This window comes from Triticum aestivum, chromosome 6D (assembly GCF_018294505.1).
Source record: "Triticum aestivum cultivar Chinese Spring chromosome 6D, IWGSC CS RefSeq v2.1, whole genome shotgun sequence".
Taxonomy (NCBI): domain Eukaryota; kingdom Viridiplantae; phylum Streptophyta; class Magnoliopsida; order Poales; family Poaceae; genus Triticum; species Triticum aestivum.
The window spans coordinates 308,482,696-308,503,899 of record NC_057811.1 but is presented as its reverse complement, the minus strand read 5'-3'; the positions used below and the strand labels follow the sequence as shown (position 1 = coordinate 308,503,899).

At 43.7% G+C, this 21,204-nt stretch overlaps 1 protein-coding gene across 1 annotated transcript; it reads right to left on the bottom strand.

The window, feature by feature from the left end:
• Positions 1–12,195: 12,195 nt before the first annotated feature.
• Positions 12,196–18,115, bottom strand: LOC123144794 (hydroxycinnamoyltransferase 2). Its single transcript, XM_044564034.1, has 2 exons — positions 17,407–18,115; positions 12,196–13,330 (listed from the first exon to the last, which is right to left on the bottom strand). Exons 1-2 carry the CDS (start codon positions 17,830–17,832, stop codon positions 12,428–12,430), a joined length of 1,329 nt encoding a protein of 442 aa, XP_044419969.1. The 5' UTR covers positions 17,833–18,115; the 3' UTR covers positions 12,196–12,427.
• Positions 18,116–21,204: the final 3,089 nt, after the last annotated feature.

The following is a 21,204-nucleotide window of genomic DNA, read 5'->3' as shown; positions in this document are numbered from 1 at the left end:
TAACTAACACGGCCATCACGCAAAACATGGAAGGCATCTGGAGCGTCAGTCTCGGGCTGTTACAACTATCCCCCACTTACAAGAGATATCGCCTTGAGATCCTGGAATAAAATGAGACAAAGAGGTAAAACTAAGTTGTTTCTTGACAAACAAGCAAAATAAAAGAACCTTGGAAGTTGCAAATACGTGAATCAAGAGCTCAAGGAACAAGAAGAATTGAAACCACTTCAATTGAAACCAGATAGACAAGGAACAAGAAAGAAAGAATTTGGATAGCACTCCGGTTGAAAATGGAAGGAATTAGCATGAATTTGACAAGATGGGATGGTACTTGACGAGAGCAATAACACAATGCCTTTGGAAGATATGAAAGAATGGAATGGAAAGAACAGTGAAGAGAACAACCTCTTCTACAACCAAGAACTTGAAAGAGGAAGCTTACGAGGAATGCTAGAACAGAGTTGCTGCATAATCAACAATGAGAAGATATGATTCACGTGGGCTTATGGAAACCGTCTCAAGCTTTGAGGTGAAATTATGCTACTAACGGAAACAAATGATTGCTTGAGAGGAATGAAAAGACGTGAAACACCACCTTAAAAGACAATGGAGAATTAATTGGACTTAGAAATACAAGAAGAAGAATACTTGAGCTCCTCCAAAAAGAATCTTGGCAAACACTTCGAGAATGAATTAAATCTTTAATGAACCACCATGAAGAACCTCTTGGACGAACTCCAGAAATGCAAAGGATGCTAGAAAAGAAATGAAGGCTGAAAGAACAAGATTTGAAGCATTGCAATGATTTCCTTCGAACACCGATAAAGAAAAGAGAAGAAGCTCCGTGATGAGATAATCGATAAAACTTGGAACTCCGGAAAAGAGAAAATGAAAACACTTGGAATCGCGAATTCATTCACATGAACAAACTCCGAAAGAAAGAATTAAATCACCTCCATGAAACTAGAATAAGGACTATTGTCTATCCTTCATCAAATTAAACCGATGACAAGCAATGGATTTGGCATACTACTTGTTCTTCTTGAAAACGGATAGGAGAGAGATATAGCGCCAAATTGGGAAGGTCTTCAACAAACCAACTGTAGGATTGGAAAGAACGAATGGAATGATACAATAATAAAGGCATAGGAATGTTGAATGACCCACCATAAGAATAGAAAACAAGCGAAGAAAAGAGAAAGAATCACCGCGAAGAATTAGAAAACAAACAAAGATACTTGAGGGAAATGATATATGGGAGAACGAAGAGATCACAAGATGACTACAGAATACTTAGATGAAGCACTGAAATAATTTAGAGATGAATGAAGAAACAACAATTTAGGAGAATTAGTGAACGAGAGCTAAAAGCTGAGAAGGAATCAATATTCTGAGATAATGGCCTCCGGAAAATAAAACGAAAACACTCCTGAAATGCTTCGGATGGATGAAAAGAATTTCTCACGGTCGAAAGAATTTGAGAGGATAACATCAAGCTTGAACTATGAATCTTTGAGAGAAAGGATACAATTTACGAGAACTCTTCTTCGGTCTTCAAATGTTGAGAATGGTAACGAGAACCACCATGAAGAATTGTGAGGTACTCTGGAATAATGAAGAATAGAAAGGTTGAGCCAAAGATGAAAAGAATTTGAAAGCGATCTTGGAGAAGGCATATGACTGATAAAATTCATTCTTACATCAAACTTGAAAAGAATTTGAGAAAATCTCTGGGAAATTTAGAAGAGTCAAGTAAGATCCTGGTAATAGACATGTGGGTTATGGGGCCACTCAAAAGAAACACCGTTGGAAATGATTGCTTGAAAGGGAGATTGCACCAGTTGATTTAAATGGCTCAAATGAGGTAACAACCTCAAAATAGATTGAACGGATCTAGAATGGAAACACGAATCTTCTAAAATATCATCAGCACCCTGAAATAAATGAATAGCTAGAGGTGAATGATTAAGAGGTGCACCGACATAAGAAAGCATTTGAAACGAGGAAAGGGATATGATCAACACCGAAAGCTTGCATTTAGTCCATCGGAGAAGAAAATGAGAAAGAAGGATGATGAACTTAAAGATCCTGGGCATCTTCACGAGGAACTCACCAGATTGAGATATTGAACAAATGGATGAAGGGTCTTAAATAAGGACACTTGATTAAGAATTGTGGCTCCATGAAGAAAAAGGGTGGGAGGGTGGGATAAAGAAGACAACTTGGGATGAATAAATGAACATATCATTGAGAAAACTGATAATTGATCTTGCAATTTTAAAAAGGATTGAATTAACTTGAAGAGAAGCACATCGGTTGGAAAATAATTTCATGACAATCTCGAATGATCAAAAGAATTAGCATCACATAGAAATATGAGAACAACGCTTAGGAAAAGGTATGGAATCAACACTTGACATCGAAGCAACTCGAATACCATAACTCAAATAAAGGATTGGGCTTGCAAAATAAGCTAGAAACAAACATATGATAGAGATTTCGTCTGAAATTTTTGTGGTGAGGCCCCACAGGCTCTTTAAGACACAATGAGACCCATTGTAAAACCGATCATGACAAGCCAACCCCAAGATGTCAAACCCCAATTTCATATCATGCATCTATCGGAAAGAAATCCTAGGTAACTACTTTGATTCCCACCTAGGATGTCCCGAGATTTTCGGTTATGCAATCCGGTCCAACGAGTACAAGGAGCAAAAATTATTAGACAACTCCTAGCATAATACTACGCTCCAAATTTACCGCCCCCATCAACACATAACCAAGAACCTCGGAAACTCGTGTACCTCAGACCTTCAAAAAACAACAGTTATACTAGTCGTGGCAATACATCTGATCTCCCTCCCCGGTAATGCATGGGTGGTGCCAGACTCGTCGCACCACAAACAATATAGAAGCGTTTTCGATGTCGGCGTCCTGTGGTATTCAAGAACTAAAACGATATCAAATGTGACAAGAATCCCTTGGAGCTCAACTCCCCCAGACACAACCCATAGATAGGAGGCACCAAATACAGAATTTCGTCACACCGGCATCGCAACAATTCCAACAATACCCACGTTATCTAAAAAAATGAGTGAGAAGAGTAGTAGAATCAAAACACCTATGTCACAATTCCTCACCAGAGCGACGATGGGGATGAGGAGTAAAAAGAGACTCTCTGATATATAACTAGACTCAAAATAGTTTTTTTTCTAAACTCGACTGCGACCAAGTTCGGTCAATCAAGGGGGCTCCTGTGGTCATTAAAGGCACTGAAACCAAGTTTTAGCACCCAATATGCAGTCCTATCCTCGTGAAACTTGGAAGTACCGCCAAGGATAGAAGCACATATCAGAGACGCTTCGCAAGGTGGATATCAATACAACATACCATGTACTGCATAGATGAGAATACCAGATAAAGGCTTACATTCACCACAAGCTACAACATGAATACATCAATACATAGCAATCATATATAGAAGAGGAGTACCCGACTATGGATGAAATCAAACGAAAAGGAAGAATGGCATCCACCGTGCGAATCCCAGGCTACCAACCGGGAACCCATCCTATGATTGATGATGAAGAATAAGAAGCAGAAGAAGAACTCCCAAAGCAAACATACATCGCTCTCATGTCAAAGCATTGCTTTACCTGTACTTGCACCTGTTGTTGTAGTAATATGTGAGCCACGGGGACTCCGCAATATCATTACCATGGGTATCAAAACTAGCAGCTTATTTGGTATGGAATGGTTAAGTGGTGAGGTTGCAGCAAGCACTAAGCATTTGAATGTGGCTAACTTACGAGTACAAGAATAGGAAGAGTAAACTACGCATAAACGGTCGTGATCTAGTAACGGTCAAGAAGTGATTCTGAAAACCTACTTATGAGTCATACATAACCCCCACCGTGTTCTCTTCCCGAACTCCCTCGAAAATATACGATCATGGTTACGCACGCGCTTGGTGCATTTTAATTAAATTTAGTGTTAAGTTCTCTACAACCGGATATTATAAATTTCCAAGTCGCCACATAACCGTGGGCACGGCTCTCCAAAATATTTAACCCTGCAGGGGTGACCCAACTTAGTCCTTCACAAACTCTCACGGTCAGCGTTGGAAAAAACTCAAACTCGAGATAGCTCGAAGTATCCTCGGAATCCTAGTGCACAAGACATTTCGACAATGTTAAAACAAAAGCAGCAAGACCTCCCAACGTGTCGATACCCCGATAGGATCCGCACGTATGTCGTAATCGAGCCACGACGGATGAGCTAAGCTTACAGTTGGCTGAGACCAAAGTTTCCAAGCGGGCACCGCAAGGTGCTCTGTTTTGGACCAACCGTCATGAGGAGCACTAACCCAGGTTGTTGATCAATTATCCACGAGGGCTAGCAGGTCCCTATGCAAGTTTTAGTTGTTATTAGGCAAATTCTAACACCAAAGTTGGGCCCTGCTGGAAGAGTTTTATTCAAAGTAAACTATCAAGGGGGGCTCATAAACCCCAACCGTGTCAGGAATGCTAATCAAGGAACATTACACCGGTATGACGGAAACTAGGGCGACATGAGTGGAACAAACAGGCAAAAGGTCGAGATTTCCACACACAACCAAGTATATAGATGCATTAATTAAATAAGAGATATTGTGATATCCCATGATATCCATGTACTAACATGGAACTACCTGCAACTAGCAATGCTATAAGAGGGGTTGAGCAAAGCGGTAACATAGCCAAACAACGGTTTGCTAGGAGGGTGGGGGATTAGAGGCTTATCATGGCATATTAGGAGGCTTGACAAACAAGTGGCAGGTAACGAGACATAGTGATGGCATCGAGACAACTAGCAAGCAAAGATAGTAGTGATATCCAAGGTAATGGTGTCATCTTGCTTGGAATCCTGCTAGGAAGAAGACCGAATCCATGAAGTAGTCGAACAACCGTAGTCGAACGAATCCTCACGCACTCGCAACGTTATCGGAAACTATCAAGAAGAAGCACAATCAGAAACATGGTACACACAAGCATAAGCATGGCATGGTGCACAATCAAGTATGATGCATGTCCGGTTTAAATAGGCATGGCATGGAAAAGTGCACAAAGAATCGTTACACATTAAGTGAAGCTCAATATGCAACAAGTTGCATATTGACGAACTCCACATTCGGTTATTTCTTTCACTCCCATTTATGTGCATGACAAGATTAAATGTTGTTACTCATGGCAAGAGGTGAAGCATAAATAACTACATTATCTAGGCATTTTAAATGAGGCCAGAAACAACACATAGCATTTCTGAAATGACCGCTTATGTAATTTTCGAATTTGCTGCTGTTCTACCTAAAACACAATTTTATTGTTCTTAAACGGGAAAATAAAGTGCACCATGTTGATCTACATATTTTCCTACTCCATTTACATATATATTTTATTTAATTCGGAGCTATGGTTATTTAGTTACGAAATTTCATTAATGCAAATTATGCAAATAGCATGTCATTGATCTACTCCATTTACATAAAGTGCATCATGTTGATCTACACATAGCATGTCATTGATGCAAATTAATGCAAATAGAATTTTTTTTAAAATAACATGGATGAAAGTTGGATATTGTGAAAGTACATGGAATTCTACCCAAGTTAAATATATGACATTTTTATTACGATATTCAGTTATTAGCATTTTAAAACGGTGGCATTTTCTGCAATTAAGCATGTCCTGGATATTTGATAAATTCTTAGAACGAAAAAAAACATCTACGGGCTGAAACTGATGTTGGGTCGAAACAGGGAATGGGCACAGGGTAACAAAAGTGTGCACAATATTGTTTTTATGTCAATATTAAACTTTTATTTTGAATCTTATAGATCTGAATATTCATGTCACAATAAGAAAAAATACATTGATAAATATGCTAGGTAGCATTCCACATCAAAAATTCTGTTTTTATCATTTACCTACTCAAGGACAAGCAGGAATTAAGCTTGGGGATGCTTGCTAGGTCTCCAACGTATCTATAATTTTTTATTGTTCCATGCTATTATATTATCTATCTTCGATGTTTTATATGCATTAATATGCTATTTTATATTAGTTTTTTGGGACTAACCTATTAACCTAGTGCCTAGTGCCAATTGCTGTTTTTTTCTTGTTTTTGTCTTTTACAGAAAATCAATACTAAACGGAACGAAACTTTTTGAGGATTTTTCTTAGACTAGAAGACAACCACGAAGCTTCAGGAGGAGGCCAAAAGAGCCATGAGGAGGCCACAAGCCTCTCGGCTGCGTCCTAGGGGCGCCCTTAGGACTTGTGGCCCCTCGTAGCCCTTCTAACCCTAATCTCAGCTCTATGAATTCCCAAATATTCCTCTTACGTTAGAGGGCACACCAAAAATACTTTTCCGCTACCGCAAGCTTCTGTTCTCATGAGATCCCATCTTGGGGCCTTTTCCGCCACTCTGTCCGGGGAGGATTCGATCACGGAGGACCTCTACACCAACCTTACCGCCCTTCCGATGATGTGTGAGTAGTTCACCACAGACCTACGGGTCCATAGCTAGTAGCTAGATGGCTTCTTCCCTCTCTTTGATCTTTAATACAATGTTCTCCTCGATGTTCTTGGAGATCTATTTGATGTAATCTTCTTTTGCGGTGCGTTTGTTGAGATCCGATGAATTGTGGATTTATGATCAGATTATCTATGAATATTATCTGAGTCTTTTCTGAACTCGTTTATGCATGATTAAGACAGCTTTGTATTTCTCTCCGATCTATCGATTTGGTTTGGCCAACTAGATTGGTTTTTCTTGCAATGGGAGAGGTGCTCTGTGATGGGTTCAATCTTGCGGTGTCCTCACCCAGTGATAGTTGGGATAGCGAGGCATGTATTGTATTCTTGCCATTAAGGATAAAAAGATGGGGGTTTTACCATATTGATTGGATCTATCCCTCTACATCATGTCATCTTGCTTAAGGCGTTACTCCGTTCTTTATGAACGTAATACTCTAGATGCATGTTGGATAGTGGTCGATGTGTGGAGTAATAGTAGTAGATGCAGGTAAGAGTCGGTCTACTTGTCACAGACATGATGCCTATATTCATGATCATTGCCTTAGATATCGTCATAACTTTGCGCTTTTCTATCAATTGCTCAACGGTAATTTGTTTACCCACCGTATGTTTTCTTTCAAGAGAGAAACCTCTAGTGAAAACTATGGCCCCCGGGTCTATTTCGCATCATATATTTTCAGATCTATAAAACCAAAAACCCAAAAATATCTTGCTGCAATTTATTTATATTTACTTTATTTTGCCTTTTACTTATCTTTTAAACCTATCTCTATTAGATCTCACTCTTGCTAGTGACCGTGAAGGGATTAACAACCCCTTTTTCGTGTTGTATGCAAGTGTTTGTTAGTTTGTGCAGGTGCATCTATTGGGGACTTTCTTGTACCTCCTACTGGATTGATACCTTGGTTCTTAACTGAGGGAAATACTTATCTCTACTTTGCTGCATCACCCTTTCCTCTTCAAGGGAAAAATCAACGCAAGCTCAAGAAGTAGCGGGGGCTTCCTGTCCATGGCGCACACACAGGGAGAGGTTAGAGGAGAGGAAAAACAGGAGGGAAAAGGAAGGGGGAGGAGGGAAGAGGGGCAGCACGCACTGGTTCGATGGTGGAAGCGCGGCGCGAGGTCAGTAGCGAGGAGCAGACGGGGCGGTGGGGCTCGGCTCCCTCAATCTAGATCGGGATCGAGCGGGGCTAGGAGGCTCAGGCGGCGACGTACGGGTGGCGGCTCGATCCGGGCCCGAGCGGGCTGAATCTAGGCTCCACGGGCTCGCACGGGAGGAGGGAGACAAGGAAGGTGGCAGCGGCTGGTGATTGGGGGCACGCGGAAAACGAGGCAACGGCTGGGGTTCCAGATAAGGAAGGGGTAGGCCTTCCTTATATAGCAGGGAGGGCTAGGTTTGGGGGGTTTCAGAGTCCTCCGGTCGTGATCCGACAGTTCTGGATGGAGGGAAATATTAGCTGGGCTAGACGGGTTGTGCAGATTGGTCGGGCCGAGATGAGAGGGAAGTTTGAGCGAACCGACACAAGTTTGTTTTACGAAAATGTCCGACAATTTAACCGGCTATAGTGCCGCTATAGTTTAACGGTTGGAGCATCAAACGACTTCCAAATGCGACGAAATTTGGCAGGCGGTCTACCTTAAATGTAACAAGACCACACACCAACTTTTAACCCATTTCGAGAATGTTTTATGCCCACTTAGCAAACAATTATTTGACGATACCGCGGGCGCGTGCAAGTGTAGTTGGTCTCGGAACGGTCTATGATGACAACGGGGAAAAGCGGCCACTACAGACGGATGCAAGTTTTGAAAAATGACGGCAACGGAGTGCCGATGCAATGTGAATGTTGCGATGATGAGTGCAACAAACAATAATTAGCGCGGCTATCACGCAAAACATGGAAGGCATTTGGATCGTTGGTCTCGGGTTGTTACATCACCCTACCAAAAATGCGACATCCCGTGAGTTATTCATTTACTTATATTTTTAGGAATTTTAAAGATAGACATAACAGAGGTTGGGATGGCTTGAATACTAGACTTGAGAAGAACTTCCTTGCCTCCAATGGATAAAAGTTTTTCTTCCAACCACTAATTTTCAAAACAATGCGGTCAATCAGATATTGAAAACAATCAGTATTTTCTAAACCCACATTCGCTGGCAGACCCGGATACTTGTCATTGAGAGCCTCGGTCATGATATTCAAATTGAGCAAATTTGTTCTCTCCTGTCCCGACTAAAAAAATTTCACAAACCCCATAGGAGGGCAAGACCAGCCCCCCTCTTTCATAGAGGCCTTTGGAGATGATACAGTAACGAAGATTGCCATAAGGGCTAGTATCACCATAGAAATCTGATACGCGTTCTGAGTTGTCTTCTTGTGCATCAATTTCCGTATTTCTCATCATAGATACCATTTGAGATAGCAACCATTTCATGCACATTGTGATGACCCATAATCCATAATTCTTGGTATGGTAGAAGAAGTAAGTACTCCAACACCGCCTCTCCAGCACGATCAACCTCACAAGCTTTATCAATAATATCATCTATCCCCAGCCTTTTCCAAACCTCCTTTGCTTTACTATAGAGAAAAAGCATGTGCTTCGTGCCTTCTAGACCCGCAGAGCAAGTAGGACAAGTGGATGATATTTTCATATGTATGTTTGCGAGCATAACACAATATGGAAGTGTGCCATGTAGCGTATGCCAGATAATTTTTTGACCTTTGCCAATAATTTAAATACCTTGGTCCAAATTGGGTTAACTGTGGTTCGTCCCATCCCATTGGAATGTCCAAGTTTACTTCCACACTGATGGTCCCACTCCACAAAGTAGGGAGACCGAACCGAAAACTACCATTTTCGTGCAACTCCAAGAAATGAAATCTAGCATATGATGTTGCGAGAGTGGGATTGAAAGAATCCGATGTACATCAATGGGCCACATAGTTTGTCTAATCAGGTCTTCATCCCAATTATTCAAAACATGATCAATCAAATCCCCCACCTTAGATAATAGTTCTCCCCCCTTCGACGTAATTTTTTCCTATGGCACAATTTGGAATCCAAGCGTCTTCCCAAATATTGATATTATGTCCATTCCTCACTCGCCAAATATAACCATGTTTTACATAATTCACGCCTTCCATAATACTTTGCCAGGTAAAAGAAGAGCCTTTCTTTAACTTAGTGTTCAACAAATCGCCATTAGGATAGTACTCGGCCCTCAGAATAATAGCACACAAAGAATTAGGATTCCCAAGAAGGCGCCACGCCTGTTTGGCAAGCATTGCCAAGTTGAAACAGTGAATATAATGAAATCCCATCCCTCTTTGATTTTTAGGGACGCGCATTTTCCACCAGGCCATCCAATGCATCTTCCTCTGGTTCTCCTCGTCTCCCCACCAGAAATGCGCCATCGCGTCAATGATTCCTTTAGATTTTTTTAGGAAGTTTGAAGACCGACATTACATAGGCGGGTATGGCTTGGACAATAGCCTTGAGCAAGATCTCCTTCCCTCTGGCAGACAATAATTTTTCTTTCCAACCACTAATTTTCTTAACAATTCGCTTAACAAGAAATTGGAAACAATCTGTTTTATCTAATCCCACATTTGCTGGCAAGCCCAAATATTTATCGTTGAGGGCATCAGTCATTACATTCAGTGGGGTACACATTTGTTCTCTAATCTCCACCTTCATGTTAGGGCTGGAAAAAGCTAGAATTTTCAACACTACCAATTGTCCCGATGCCACACAATATGAATCTAGCACTGATTTTAGAGCTTTCGCACTGTATTGGCTATCTTTCATAAGAATCAACGAGTCATCCGCAAAGAGAAGATTTGTAATCGTTGGGGCATCTCAATGGACTTTCACTCTTGAAATATTTTCATTTTCCTCTACATGTGTTAGTAAAGCATTCAATCCCTCCGTGCACAACAAGAATAGGTAAGGTGACAACGAGTCTCCCTGCCTCAACCCCCTTGTAGGCTTAAAACTCTCAGTTTCCTCTGCATTAATCCGAACTCGGTATTCAACAGTTGAGACACATTGCATAATAAAATTCACCAAATCTTGACGGAAACCTAATCCCGACATAATCTCCTTTAGAAAAGGCCACTCAACTCTGTCATAAGCTTGGTGCATATCAAGTTTTATAGCACACAAACCCTCTTTACCTTCCCTTATGTTCTTGATTGTGTGAAAACACTCATAAGCCACTAAAATGTTATCTGTGATCAATCTACCAGGCAGGAAGGCAATCTGAGTTGGGCTAATAATATCAGGTGGAAAACCTTCAAACGAGAGGCTCCTATTTTTGCAATTATTTTATATGCCACATTGCATAAGTTGATGGACCTAAATTGGGTTGCCTTTTCTGGTGTATTAACCTTAGGAATCATCACGATCGCGATATCGTTCCAACCAGATGGGCTAGTGCAGGTATTGATTGCTTGTAACACGTCCTCAATTAGGTCATCCCCTAACATGGGCCAAAATCTTTTATAGAAAATAGCGTGGAGTCTGTCTAGCCCTGGGGGTTTTAAGTCTCCAGTATCGAACAAAGCCTTATGAACATCTTCGGTAGTATAAGAGGCAAGGAGAGCGTTGTTCATTTCAGTAGACACTCTCCTCCGACAAGGGACAAAACTTCTTGATTCGGATGCGGAACTTCTGAAGTGAAGAGCTTAGAAAATAATCAGTGATGTGATCCTTCAATTCCTTATCTTTTCTCCAAATCTCAGAATCATCGAGAAGTTCTATTTCTTTATTTCCTGGTCGTGGCTGCATTATGGAAGAATGAAGTATTACGGTCCACATGCATCAACCAATTTGTTCGACTTCTTTGTAGCGAGAGAATTTCCTCTTGATCCAAAAGATTCTCCATGACCGTAACAATTTCCGTCTATCGGGAACGGGAGTCAGCATTCAACAGGCCATGCCTTAGTTTCTCTATAAATCTTTTCTTAACTTATTAATTCTCCGCTTCGGGCCCCTGAGAATTTCACGATCCCAAGAATGCAGATCGACATGCACTGTTCGTGTTCGATCAACAAGGGATGGACCAATACCTGCTAACTTGGCTTTTTCTCAAGATGCCTTAATAATTTCAGCGACGGTCTCTTCCTTTAGCCACCTAGCTTCAAATTGTTTCACACGCCTCTCTGGACGTTTGAAAATATTACCATCCAAATAATCCATGTCTAGGACCAACGGACGATGGTCAGAATGAATGTGTTATTCGTTCATCACGAGGCATCCACACCTACTAGCATGTTGAGACAGCAGTGCCCCGAATTCGACCTAACTCTCGTTCGTCCTCATCAGTCGTCACGCACCCACGTTTACCCTTAAGAGTCGCACCAAATTAAGTCCTTTGTCTGGTGGGCGCATAAAAAAAACGTGCTAGTTTGCACTTGTCGCTGGCTATCACTTGTGAGATCAAAATGAAATTTGCAGTTTTGTACTAGGCATTATTCGTACGGTTCACTTCAATCTATTTTTTCTTCCTGCAAACACAACTCACTTCAAACTGATCAGTCTGGGACCAGCCACCCTGATGAACATGTCGGTGGTCTACCTTATTTAGGCGCGCGCGCGAGAGCGTGAGTACATAAACAGGTATATTCTTCATATGTTTGCATGCATTGACTGTTCATTAAGTAGATACATTTGTCGGAAATTTGATAACGATGCACAAAATTCGTCCAGCCCAAAGTGGAAAGAGGGAAGGGAAAATGTGCAGGAACTACGTGTGTAATCAAAGAATCATTGCTGCATCCTACTATCGCTCCGGTGCTGCTTCTTTCTTTCTGCGTTGCGCGTGCGTCTTGTTGGTTTGATCAGAAGTCAAAGATCATCTTCCGGAACTTCTCCATATGCTCGGCCTGCAGCGAGATGGCCACCGACAGGCTGCCGTCGCGGCTGGCGCTGGGGAGCACGAACGCGAGGCCCTCGTACGCGATGCCGCCGGGGCCCATGAAGACGGGCCTGCCCCAGCCGAAATCGGCGTCGTGGATGGGCAGGCGCACCCAGCTGGTGAGCCCGAGGTTGGGGCACCGGAACGTGTGCGCACCGCGGACCAGCGCCGACAGGTCCGGCTGCATCTCCAGGTAGTCCAGCGCCGAGCGGCAGTACTCGTTGTCCATCACCTCCAACGCCGCCTGGATCGTGGTCGCGCCGTCCGCCAGCGAGCCGGTCACCTTGCCCGCCACCGCGAGCGGCGTGGCCGTGAAGATGACGTTGCCGAAGTAGCCCTCCGGGAGCGGCGGCTGCAGCCGCTGCCGCCCGTCCGTGGCGCAGTACAGCTTGGTGGGCTGCTCTGGGGACAGTCCACGGGCCAGGGACGCGCACCGCCAGACGTGCGCCCCGAGCACCGCGTAGGTGCTGAACCGCGGCGCGCCCTCGCCCGTGGGGAGCTGGGCGCGGAGGCGGCCGAGGTCGGCGCGGGACAGCTTGAAGATGTCCACGGCCGTGGGCGGCGCTTCCGGCTTGGCGGTGAGGGCCTGCGGCTCCTCCGAGTCCAGCATGGCGGGCGCTGGCTGGTACTCGATGTGCGGGTGGGACGGCGTCGGCGGGTCGCGTGCGCGGAGGAGGGTGCGGTCAATGAACGGCATGATGGCAATCGGCACGCCGCGGCAGAGGTCGGCCCATGAGTTGATGAAGTGCAGGCCGGAGAAGCCGTCGGCGACGTGGTGCTGCATACCTATGCCGAGGGCCACGCCTCCGCACTTGAAGTGGGTCACCTGCAGCAAAATCGTGCGAGTCAGGGTCCGCAACATGCAAATAAAATTAGCGGGTTTATCATACTAACACAACTGGAGCATGTGGCACCGATTTTAATGATTTTGTATCACACTCGACGCCTCACTATTCAAATTTGTTTACGGTCCATCGAGGCTTGCATATGGCAAATGACCCCTCAAGATAACACCAACACCTCTCAAGGCCGCGATCACTACTCGTGACGAGCTCTGAATGTCCCACAGCACCTTTGTGATCGCAAGAACTAAAGTCAGCCGCATAATGCACAATCAACTAAACAGCACGTAAGGCTCCACCACAAACGATAGCTACTACTCTACAACATTCAGACCGTGATAGAAAGATTAATCATAGGTTGCTTGCTTCCTAGCACAAGAAAAGTCACCGGCATTCCAGTTAGGCAATCACTTTCTCGCAACGATATGTAATGTGCGTCCGAAGCAAAGTACACTTGCAGCAAGCAACCAGATGGTTGTATATCATTTTGGTGCAGTTGCGTGTTTGCATTAAGATTATCATCTGTCAACCTCATCAGCGTATTAACTGCAAAAAACAATTAACTTCCCTGGGAGGGAGGTCCAGCGAACCACCTCACAGCCGTTTGATCGTGATCAAATGATAGCAACGTTCGGGAAAAAATGCCTTCACAAAATGAGAACTGCCAACCCCTACAACTAAGGTTGCCACCCCTCTACAACTAAAACTGCCATCAAAATTGTTCGTATGTGCCAACCCCTCCTCGAAACGTTTGTCAGTTATTCGGGTCCAAAACAAAATCCTTATCAACATATTGGCTTCTTCTGTGTTTGAAAGAACTCGGCGAATCATCGGATTCGAGCTGGTCACTCACACAACGCTCTCAGCATACTTATTTTTTACTCTTTTTTTGTGGAAGCATGATTCGTTTTCAAGGGAAGATGCCGTCAAAGTTAAAAAAAATAGCTGTTGGATATGCCCTTTTTTCTCTTGTAAAAAGGCCAAAGGCCATATATTAAGTAGCACCACCAAAAACACTCCTGTACATAAATTAAAAAATAGATCCAAATTCTTGAGGGTGTCCAAGCCTTCTTCCTCCTGCATCAATCAGCTCCACGCCATGAGCAAAGCTCATTGCCGTCTTGGTAGTACATGACCATAACTACAAACACCAATATTAAGGTATGCTCGCGTGCATACCCCTTCACCTCCTAACGTGAGTGTACAAGTCATTAGGGTTTCTCGACATCCCTGGCGCCCCTGGTCCCGGTGGTCTTGGGGCCATAAAGGCGCGGTGAACCCTGGCCCTTGCTGTCACGAGGGTTGTTGCTCCGTCTTTTGGTGTTTATTTTTTGGTCGATTACAGTTTGTGTCTTGTTCAGGAAGGCGTGGCTGCAGCGTCTCGCTGAAGATGGAATAAGGTCCTCTTTGCCTACCCCGTCCCAATGGTGCGTCTAGCATCGTCGGAGGGTCGTGTGAAGGTTTGTTTCTGGCGGATCTCGTGGAATTCAGTCGGTTTTGGTATCCGATGGATCTCCGTGGATTCAGTCTTTGTTTGTGTTCGTTCGTGTGTCTACAAGTTGGATCCTTCCAATCTACGCTTCTATTTATCCGTTGTGATTGCTGTTCTGGTGTGTTGCTCCAACGGGGCCTTGGCACAACGACTTCCCAACCGTATACTAAAACTAGTTCTATCTTTGCTCCAGCGAGGGAGGGGCAATGTCAGCAACACATCTTTGGCTCGCTCTAGTGCTTTGTAGTCGTTGCTAGATGGTCTATGGACCTGGATATGTAATTTTTATTTTTATTTTGGTGTTCCTTATACTACCATGACAGACGATGAATAGATCGAAAGGTTTTTCCAAGAAAAAAACTAAAAGCACCAACACTAGAATTGAACTGCTTGATAATTCATGCACTGAAGGGGCCACATCGGCAAGTTATTTTGTAGGCATTTGCATAACAGGTATCCTCAATCATTTGCTGACATGCATTTTATTAGCTAATAAAGACCTACAAAAAGATAATTCCATCTACTAACTAATATGTTGCCGAATTGCAATGATATTAGTCACGAAATTGGAATGGTAAATCCAAACTAGTAATGTACGCAAGTTGAGATAAAATTCCACTAGTACAATTTCAATCTTCACATAAACAAGACCCATGCCGACAATTTCAAATAAACTGAACACGTAATTACGCAAACTGATCGATGATACTACTACATATTCTTATGAAGAACATGATGCTACCACTTTTGTAGTGGTATAAGGACAGAAAAATAAAGGAAGGTTCATTGCTGGCTTATTACTTGGAATGATAAAGGAAGGTTCATTGTTGGCGGAAATTGGAAGATTGATTGGTGTGCTGATGTTTTCACAGCAGAAGCGTTGGCTCTAAGATTTGGCTTATTACTTGCACAAAGAGCGGGATGCAATTGTCTTGTTATTAACTCCGACAATATGAAAGTTATTGACACAATGAAGAATGGATAACATTCCGCATGAGACGCGGCGGCAAGTGTTCGATGATTTTTTTTATTGCTTATGATTTCCCTTTTACTAGTTTTGAAAATTGTAATAGGGAAGCAAATAACGTTGCTCACAAACTTGCTAGAATAGCGAAAATTTCCGTGACAAGGGATTGGTTTGAGGAGCCTATGTTTGAAATTGTATCTTTTCTTATTGACGATGTAACTATTATTTCCAATTAATAAAGTTGACGTTTTATTTTACAATAAGGACAGAAAAATAAAGCCTCACGCGAGGTGCGAAATTGAGGGCGGCCTACCAATGAGGATTTTTTTTAGAGAGAGGGCACTAAAAAGGTCCAGGGATGCTTTGAGAGAGAAGGGAGTATTATATAGAACTAGCAAAAGAGCCCGTGCGTTGCAACGGGAAAGAAAACATAACACACGCTCTTAACCCAACGACCATCACTCAAGACCATAATAGGTCCATCTCCTTTATTTTTGCGAGGCATCTTATTTGTGTTGCCACTTATCCTCCTTCTCACCCTCACCGGCGATGGCCTCGGTGTTCACACAAAACAAAACAAAAACTTGTTTGAATATGGTTAATCCTATGGCATGTGTAGTTATCGTTGTTTTCATTTCACTATATGGTTATAGTGGGGTGTTTATTTGCAATCCGGATCACGCCGGTACAAAAAAAAGATCTTGCGCTATAAATTATAAGTTTGCTTCCAAAACAATATTTTAAAAATATTTAACAGGTAAAATTAACATCATATTTAGATTCCACACATTTTTCTAATAAAATTTCATATATAATATGTTAAAATCGAAGTTACGGTTTAAAAGATACAGATAATTTAGAAAATCATTTATTTGACTTAAATATATTTCAAAATAATATTTAAAAATACTTAACAGGTAAAATTAATCTCATATTCATATTCTACATATTTTTCTAATCAAATTTCATATATAACACGTTCAAATCAGAGTTACGATTTAAAAGATATGGATGATTTAAAAAAGCATTTGTTTGACTTAAATATGATTCCTGATCCGCGGATGAATTACCTAAAACATCAGGAGGTTTCGAAAAATGCAAAATAACGGTTCGTGTGTGACTTAAATCCGGACTGCGGGTTGATTTCAGAAAAACACAGGGACTTTTGTGAAAAATGCCATGACGGCCGAAAGAAACCACATTTGCTTATTATTAGGTAAGATAAGATCTGAAAGATCTTAGCATTCCCAGTACGCGGGGCAAGATCGACCGAAAAAAAAATGAGGGACCGACAGATAATTGCGAGGTGTGCCAACAAGGCCAAACAGAAGTCAGTGATCGAACCACACGCCACACCTCGTCCCATTTCCTTGCAGGTCCACCTGACACGGTCCATTGCATGCGGACATGCGGCGCCGACGACCTAGACGAGTTGCTGAAAGCGACGCGTGACCGTCCGTTTCTACCGTACCCAGCGGTGGTGACATCCAGCGCCCCTCACGGGCACGCCTCTACCGCACGCGTTGTGCTCTGCTTCGTCGGCACGTCCTACTCTGTTCCTCGCGTGTGAGAAAAATCACGGAGTGGCATTCATGGTTTACCTGGACCACGAGGAGCGGGTAGGAGGAGATGCCCCCGGTGAAGTCGACGGCGGGGATAAGGCGCTTGAGGTCCATGGTGGGCGCGAAGTCGCCGAAGTCGTCGACGGTGCCGTCGGGCGCGTCGGCCTCCACGAAGAGCACCCCTTCCGCGTTGCAGTCGATCTCCACGCGCCCGTCCTCGTCGCGGGCCAGCCGCCCCGCCATCGGGTAGAAGGGCACCAGCGCCTCCGCCAGCGCCCGGCGCATCCGCTCCGCGTCGAAGTAGCGGCCCGCCTCCTCCCCCTCCCCCGCGCCGCGCCGGAAGAAGTAGACGCTCGGCGTGTGGAACCGCGGCACGACCAGGTCCGGGTTGGCGTTCCACAGCCGGAGCCGCGGCGTCTCCTCCGCCGGCACCACGACCGTCGATCCCCGCACCGTGATCTTCATCTCCGCGGATGCAGATCTGGCGGGCAGACTAGGCGGAAGAAAAGCGAGCGAAAGGTCGTCGGTACGTACGTGAAGGCGCGTGGGAGCAGCGGCGATAATTAAAATTAAAGTAGGGCGTTTGGTAGCTCTTGGTGGAGAGCTGGTGAGCGAGCGGGGGGTGGCGCGGGTTTTATAGCCGGCGAGGCGGGATGGCGCGACTTGCCCTCGTTTGCCTCCAGTTTTTTTGCTCGATTGCTTCGTGGGAGGAGCTGGTGACGGGTGGGGAGTTGGTGGGATGGATGACCAGGCTCGGAAGCGGGACCCCTTTAATTCCTCGGTGGACGCGGTCCAACCTACCGGACCGTGGACGCGTTGCCGGTGATCCACATCAGCGTGATCTGTCCACCTCTATCCGCTGCATCAGCACTGACAGCAGCTTCCGATATTTATTTTTATTTTTATTTTTTTGCGGGGAAAGCTTCCGATTTTGGGAATTCATCAGCTGCCCCTAATTCCTACTTGGCGAAAAATGAAAATGCAGCGGCCAATGATCTTGGACGAGCATCATTGTTTGTTATATTTTTCCTGGTTTTGGAGGCTTTGTCACTCCGCTCACGTGAGAGTGTGACATAATGGCGGATTTTGAATTATATACTACTTCCTCCGTTTCTAAATGTAAGTTCTTTTAGATATTTCAATATGAACAACACACGGAATAAAATGAGTGAATCTACATCCTAAAATATGTCTATATACATCTGTGCATAGTCCGTATTGAAATATCTAAAAGATCTTGTATTTAGAAACAGAAGGACTATGTCTCTCTTCTTAGCGGACGAGCTTGCTTCAAATCACGAGCCCCTAATTCCTATTTGGGCTTGGATTATGTCCAGAAACTCAGAATCTGAACCAAAATGATTTTGAATTTGAGAATGACACAAGATCGATTTTTTTAGAACACGCATGAGCTCTGTATGCCTATATATTAAGATAGAAAACAATATTTATGTTACAAGAACGGATCTCTAAAGCCGCATATAATCCATGGCAGTCTACACAAACCACCGGGGTTGACACAAGCATGACTAGCCTACTACTTGCTTTAGGCCCTGTTTGTTTGGGTTTTTGCTTTTGCTTTTGCATCTTTTTCATTTTGTCAAAAAGCCATAAAAGCTCCTAATTTTTATGACTTTTGATGAATCAATATAACATGTTTTAGCTCCAAAAGCCATAAAAGCTCCAAAAGCACCTATTTAGGAGCTTTTGTGGCTTTTTGGCCAAAATGGAAAAGCTGCAAAAGCACCTATTTAGGAGCTTTTGTGGCTTTTTGGCCAAAATGGAAAAGCTGCAAAAGCAAAAGCAAAAGCCCAAACAAATAGGGCCTTAGACTACCATCCCCACTTCTTCCGCTCGCGCAAAAGATCGTGGACCTTATTGACAACTGCCGAGGTGAGAAGGGATTTGTTCTTGAATATCCTCATGTTTCTCTCGAACCAAACGTGACGGAGAGTGCAGATAATGACTGAGTTTATCCCTTCTGCATCTTGGGAGATATCATCTGCTACCACGAGGACCACCATGGAAGAATTTGGTCACTCGATGAAGGAGCAAGGCGGACGAGGCTAGTCCAGTGGAGCACACTGAGCCAAACTTTGCGGGCTTAGATACACCAGATAAGGAGGTGTTCGATCGTTTCATCACACTAGTTGCAAAGGGGGACAGGACGGCTGATGGAGGAGCCCTCATCTGGCAAGGCGATCAGAGGACCAACACCTGCTTTGTTGCACAAGCCACACAAAGAACTTGAATATCATGGGCGCCTAGGGTTTTCATACTAGAAGATTCCATCCACAAGAGATACGGCCAGCAAAGAAGGCCTGAAACATGGATTTGGAGGGGTGGCATCTAGTAGTCGTCCACTTGTAGCTCCATGAGTCAATGCCATGCGTCATTGGGGAGTCTGAAATTGTTGGCCACGTGGTAGGGAACTGCATGATCGCGGCGGTAGGAAGACAGCCACGAAGGTCACACACACAGGAGGATACATGAAGGCCTTCCTAAACCATTCGGCTGGCTAGGGAAGCATGCTTGACAACTGCAGCAACATCGATCGGGTACCAACTGAGGGATACTAGCTTTATCGATCTAGTGGTCCTGCAAAAATAGCACTAAAGCGTCGTTTCTGGTCTCAATATGAGAAGATGCCTTGAAGATGGATGTGACATCAACTGAAAGGGAGAGCTCCAAGGACAACCAGGGGAGAACATCGGAAATTTTTGCTGCCAAAGCCATTTAGTTCTTAGAGCGTTGTTGAGAGCTTTGAGGTTGTGCAAACCGAGCCCTCCAAATTAAACATGAGTGAACACAACCGTCCAAGCGACCAAGCATTGGCATCATTTTGCACAATCCATGCCAGCCCATAGGAAATCCCACCTAATCTTGTCGGCCTCCATGAGAAACCATGGCGTCAGGTCCAAAGCAAGCATATAGTAGATGCCCATGGTCATGATCATGGTATATAGCAAGATGATATGGCCGATGGTGCGATCAAACTGGTTTTCCAAGAGGGTAGCTTGCTTGTGAATTGGTCCACCAGGGGCATGAGGTCGGCTTTTTTAAGCTGCGAGCGAGAGAGGGGAAGGCATAGGTATTTTTATCGGGAAGGACGAATCATGCAATGGGAATTTTTGGTGAGGCCTTGCAGATGCAGCTCATGGCACTGGATCGGGATGATAGCGCTTTTTTATAGGTTTACCTTGAGCCTCAAAGTGCCTCGAAAAAGATAAAGGGTGGCCTTGCGATGACCCCCAAGTATAGGGGATCAATCGTAGTCTTTTTGATAATTAATGAAGGAAATATGCCCTAGAGGCAATAATAAAGTTATTATTTTTTCCTTATATCATGATAAATGTCTATTATTCATGCTAGAATTGTATTAACCAGAAACTTGATACATGTGTGAATACATAGACAAAACAAAATGTCCCTAGTATGCCTCTACTAGACTAGCTCGTTAATCAAAGATGGTTAAGTTTCCTGACCATAGACATGTGTTGTCATTTGATGAACGGGGTCACATCATTAGGAGAATGATGTGATGGACAAGACCCATCCGTTAGCTTAGCATAAATGATCGTTTAGTTTTATTGCTATTGCTTTCTTCATGACTTATACATGTTCCTCTGTGTAAGGGCATTTCCCTACTTTGCGTTTTGGATGATGATGACAACCCGTTGTTGGTCTAATCGTGTGCTAAGTGCTTCAGGCTCTCGGTGGTTAGGCTTTCATCGGATAACTATTCTCTCTGGAAGGAAAAGATCGAAGACAGAGTTTTCTACGCTTTTTATCTCTTTGGTCGTAGGGAACCCGTACTATCAAGAGGGAGTCCACTTT

What these genes read in the sequence shown, in the direction of transcription:
- LOC123144794 (XM_044564034.1), bottom strand. Translation starts at nt 17,832, where the DNA reads ATGAAGATCACGGTGCGGGGATCGACGGTCGTGGTGCCGGCGGAGGAG. An exon ending in ACCCGCTCCTCGTGGTCCAG is followed by an intron (nt 13,331 to 17,406) that starts GTAAACCATGAA and finishes ATTTTGCTGCAG; the next exon opens with GTGACCCACTTCAAGTGCGG.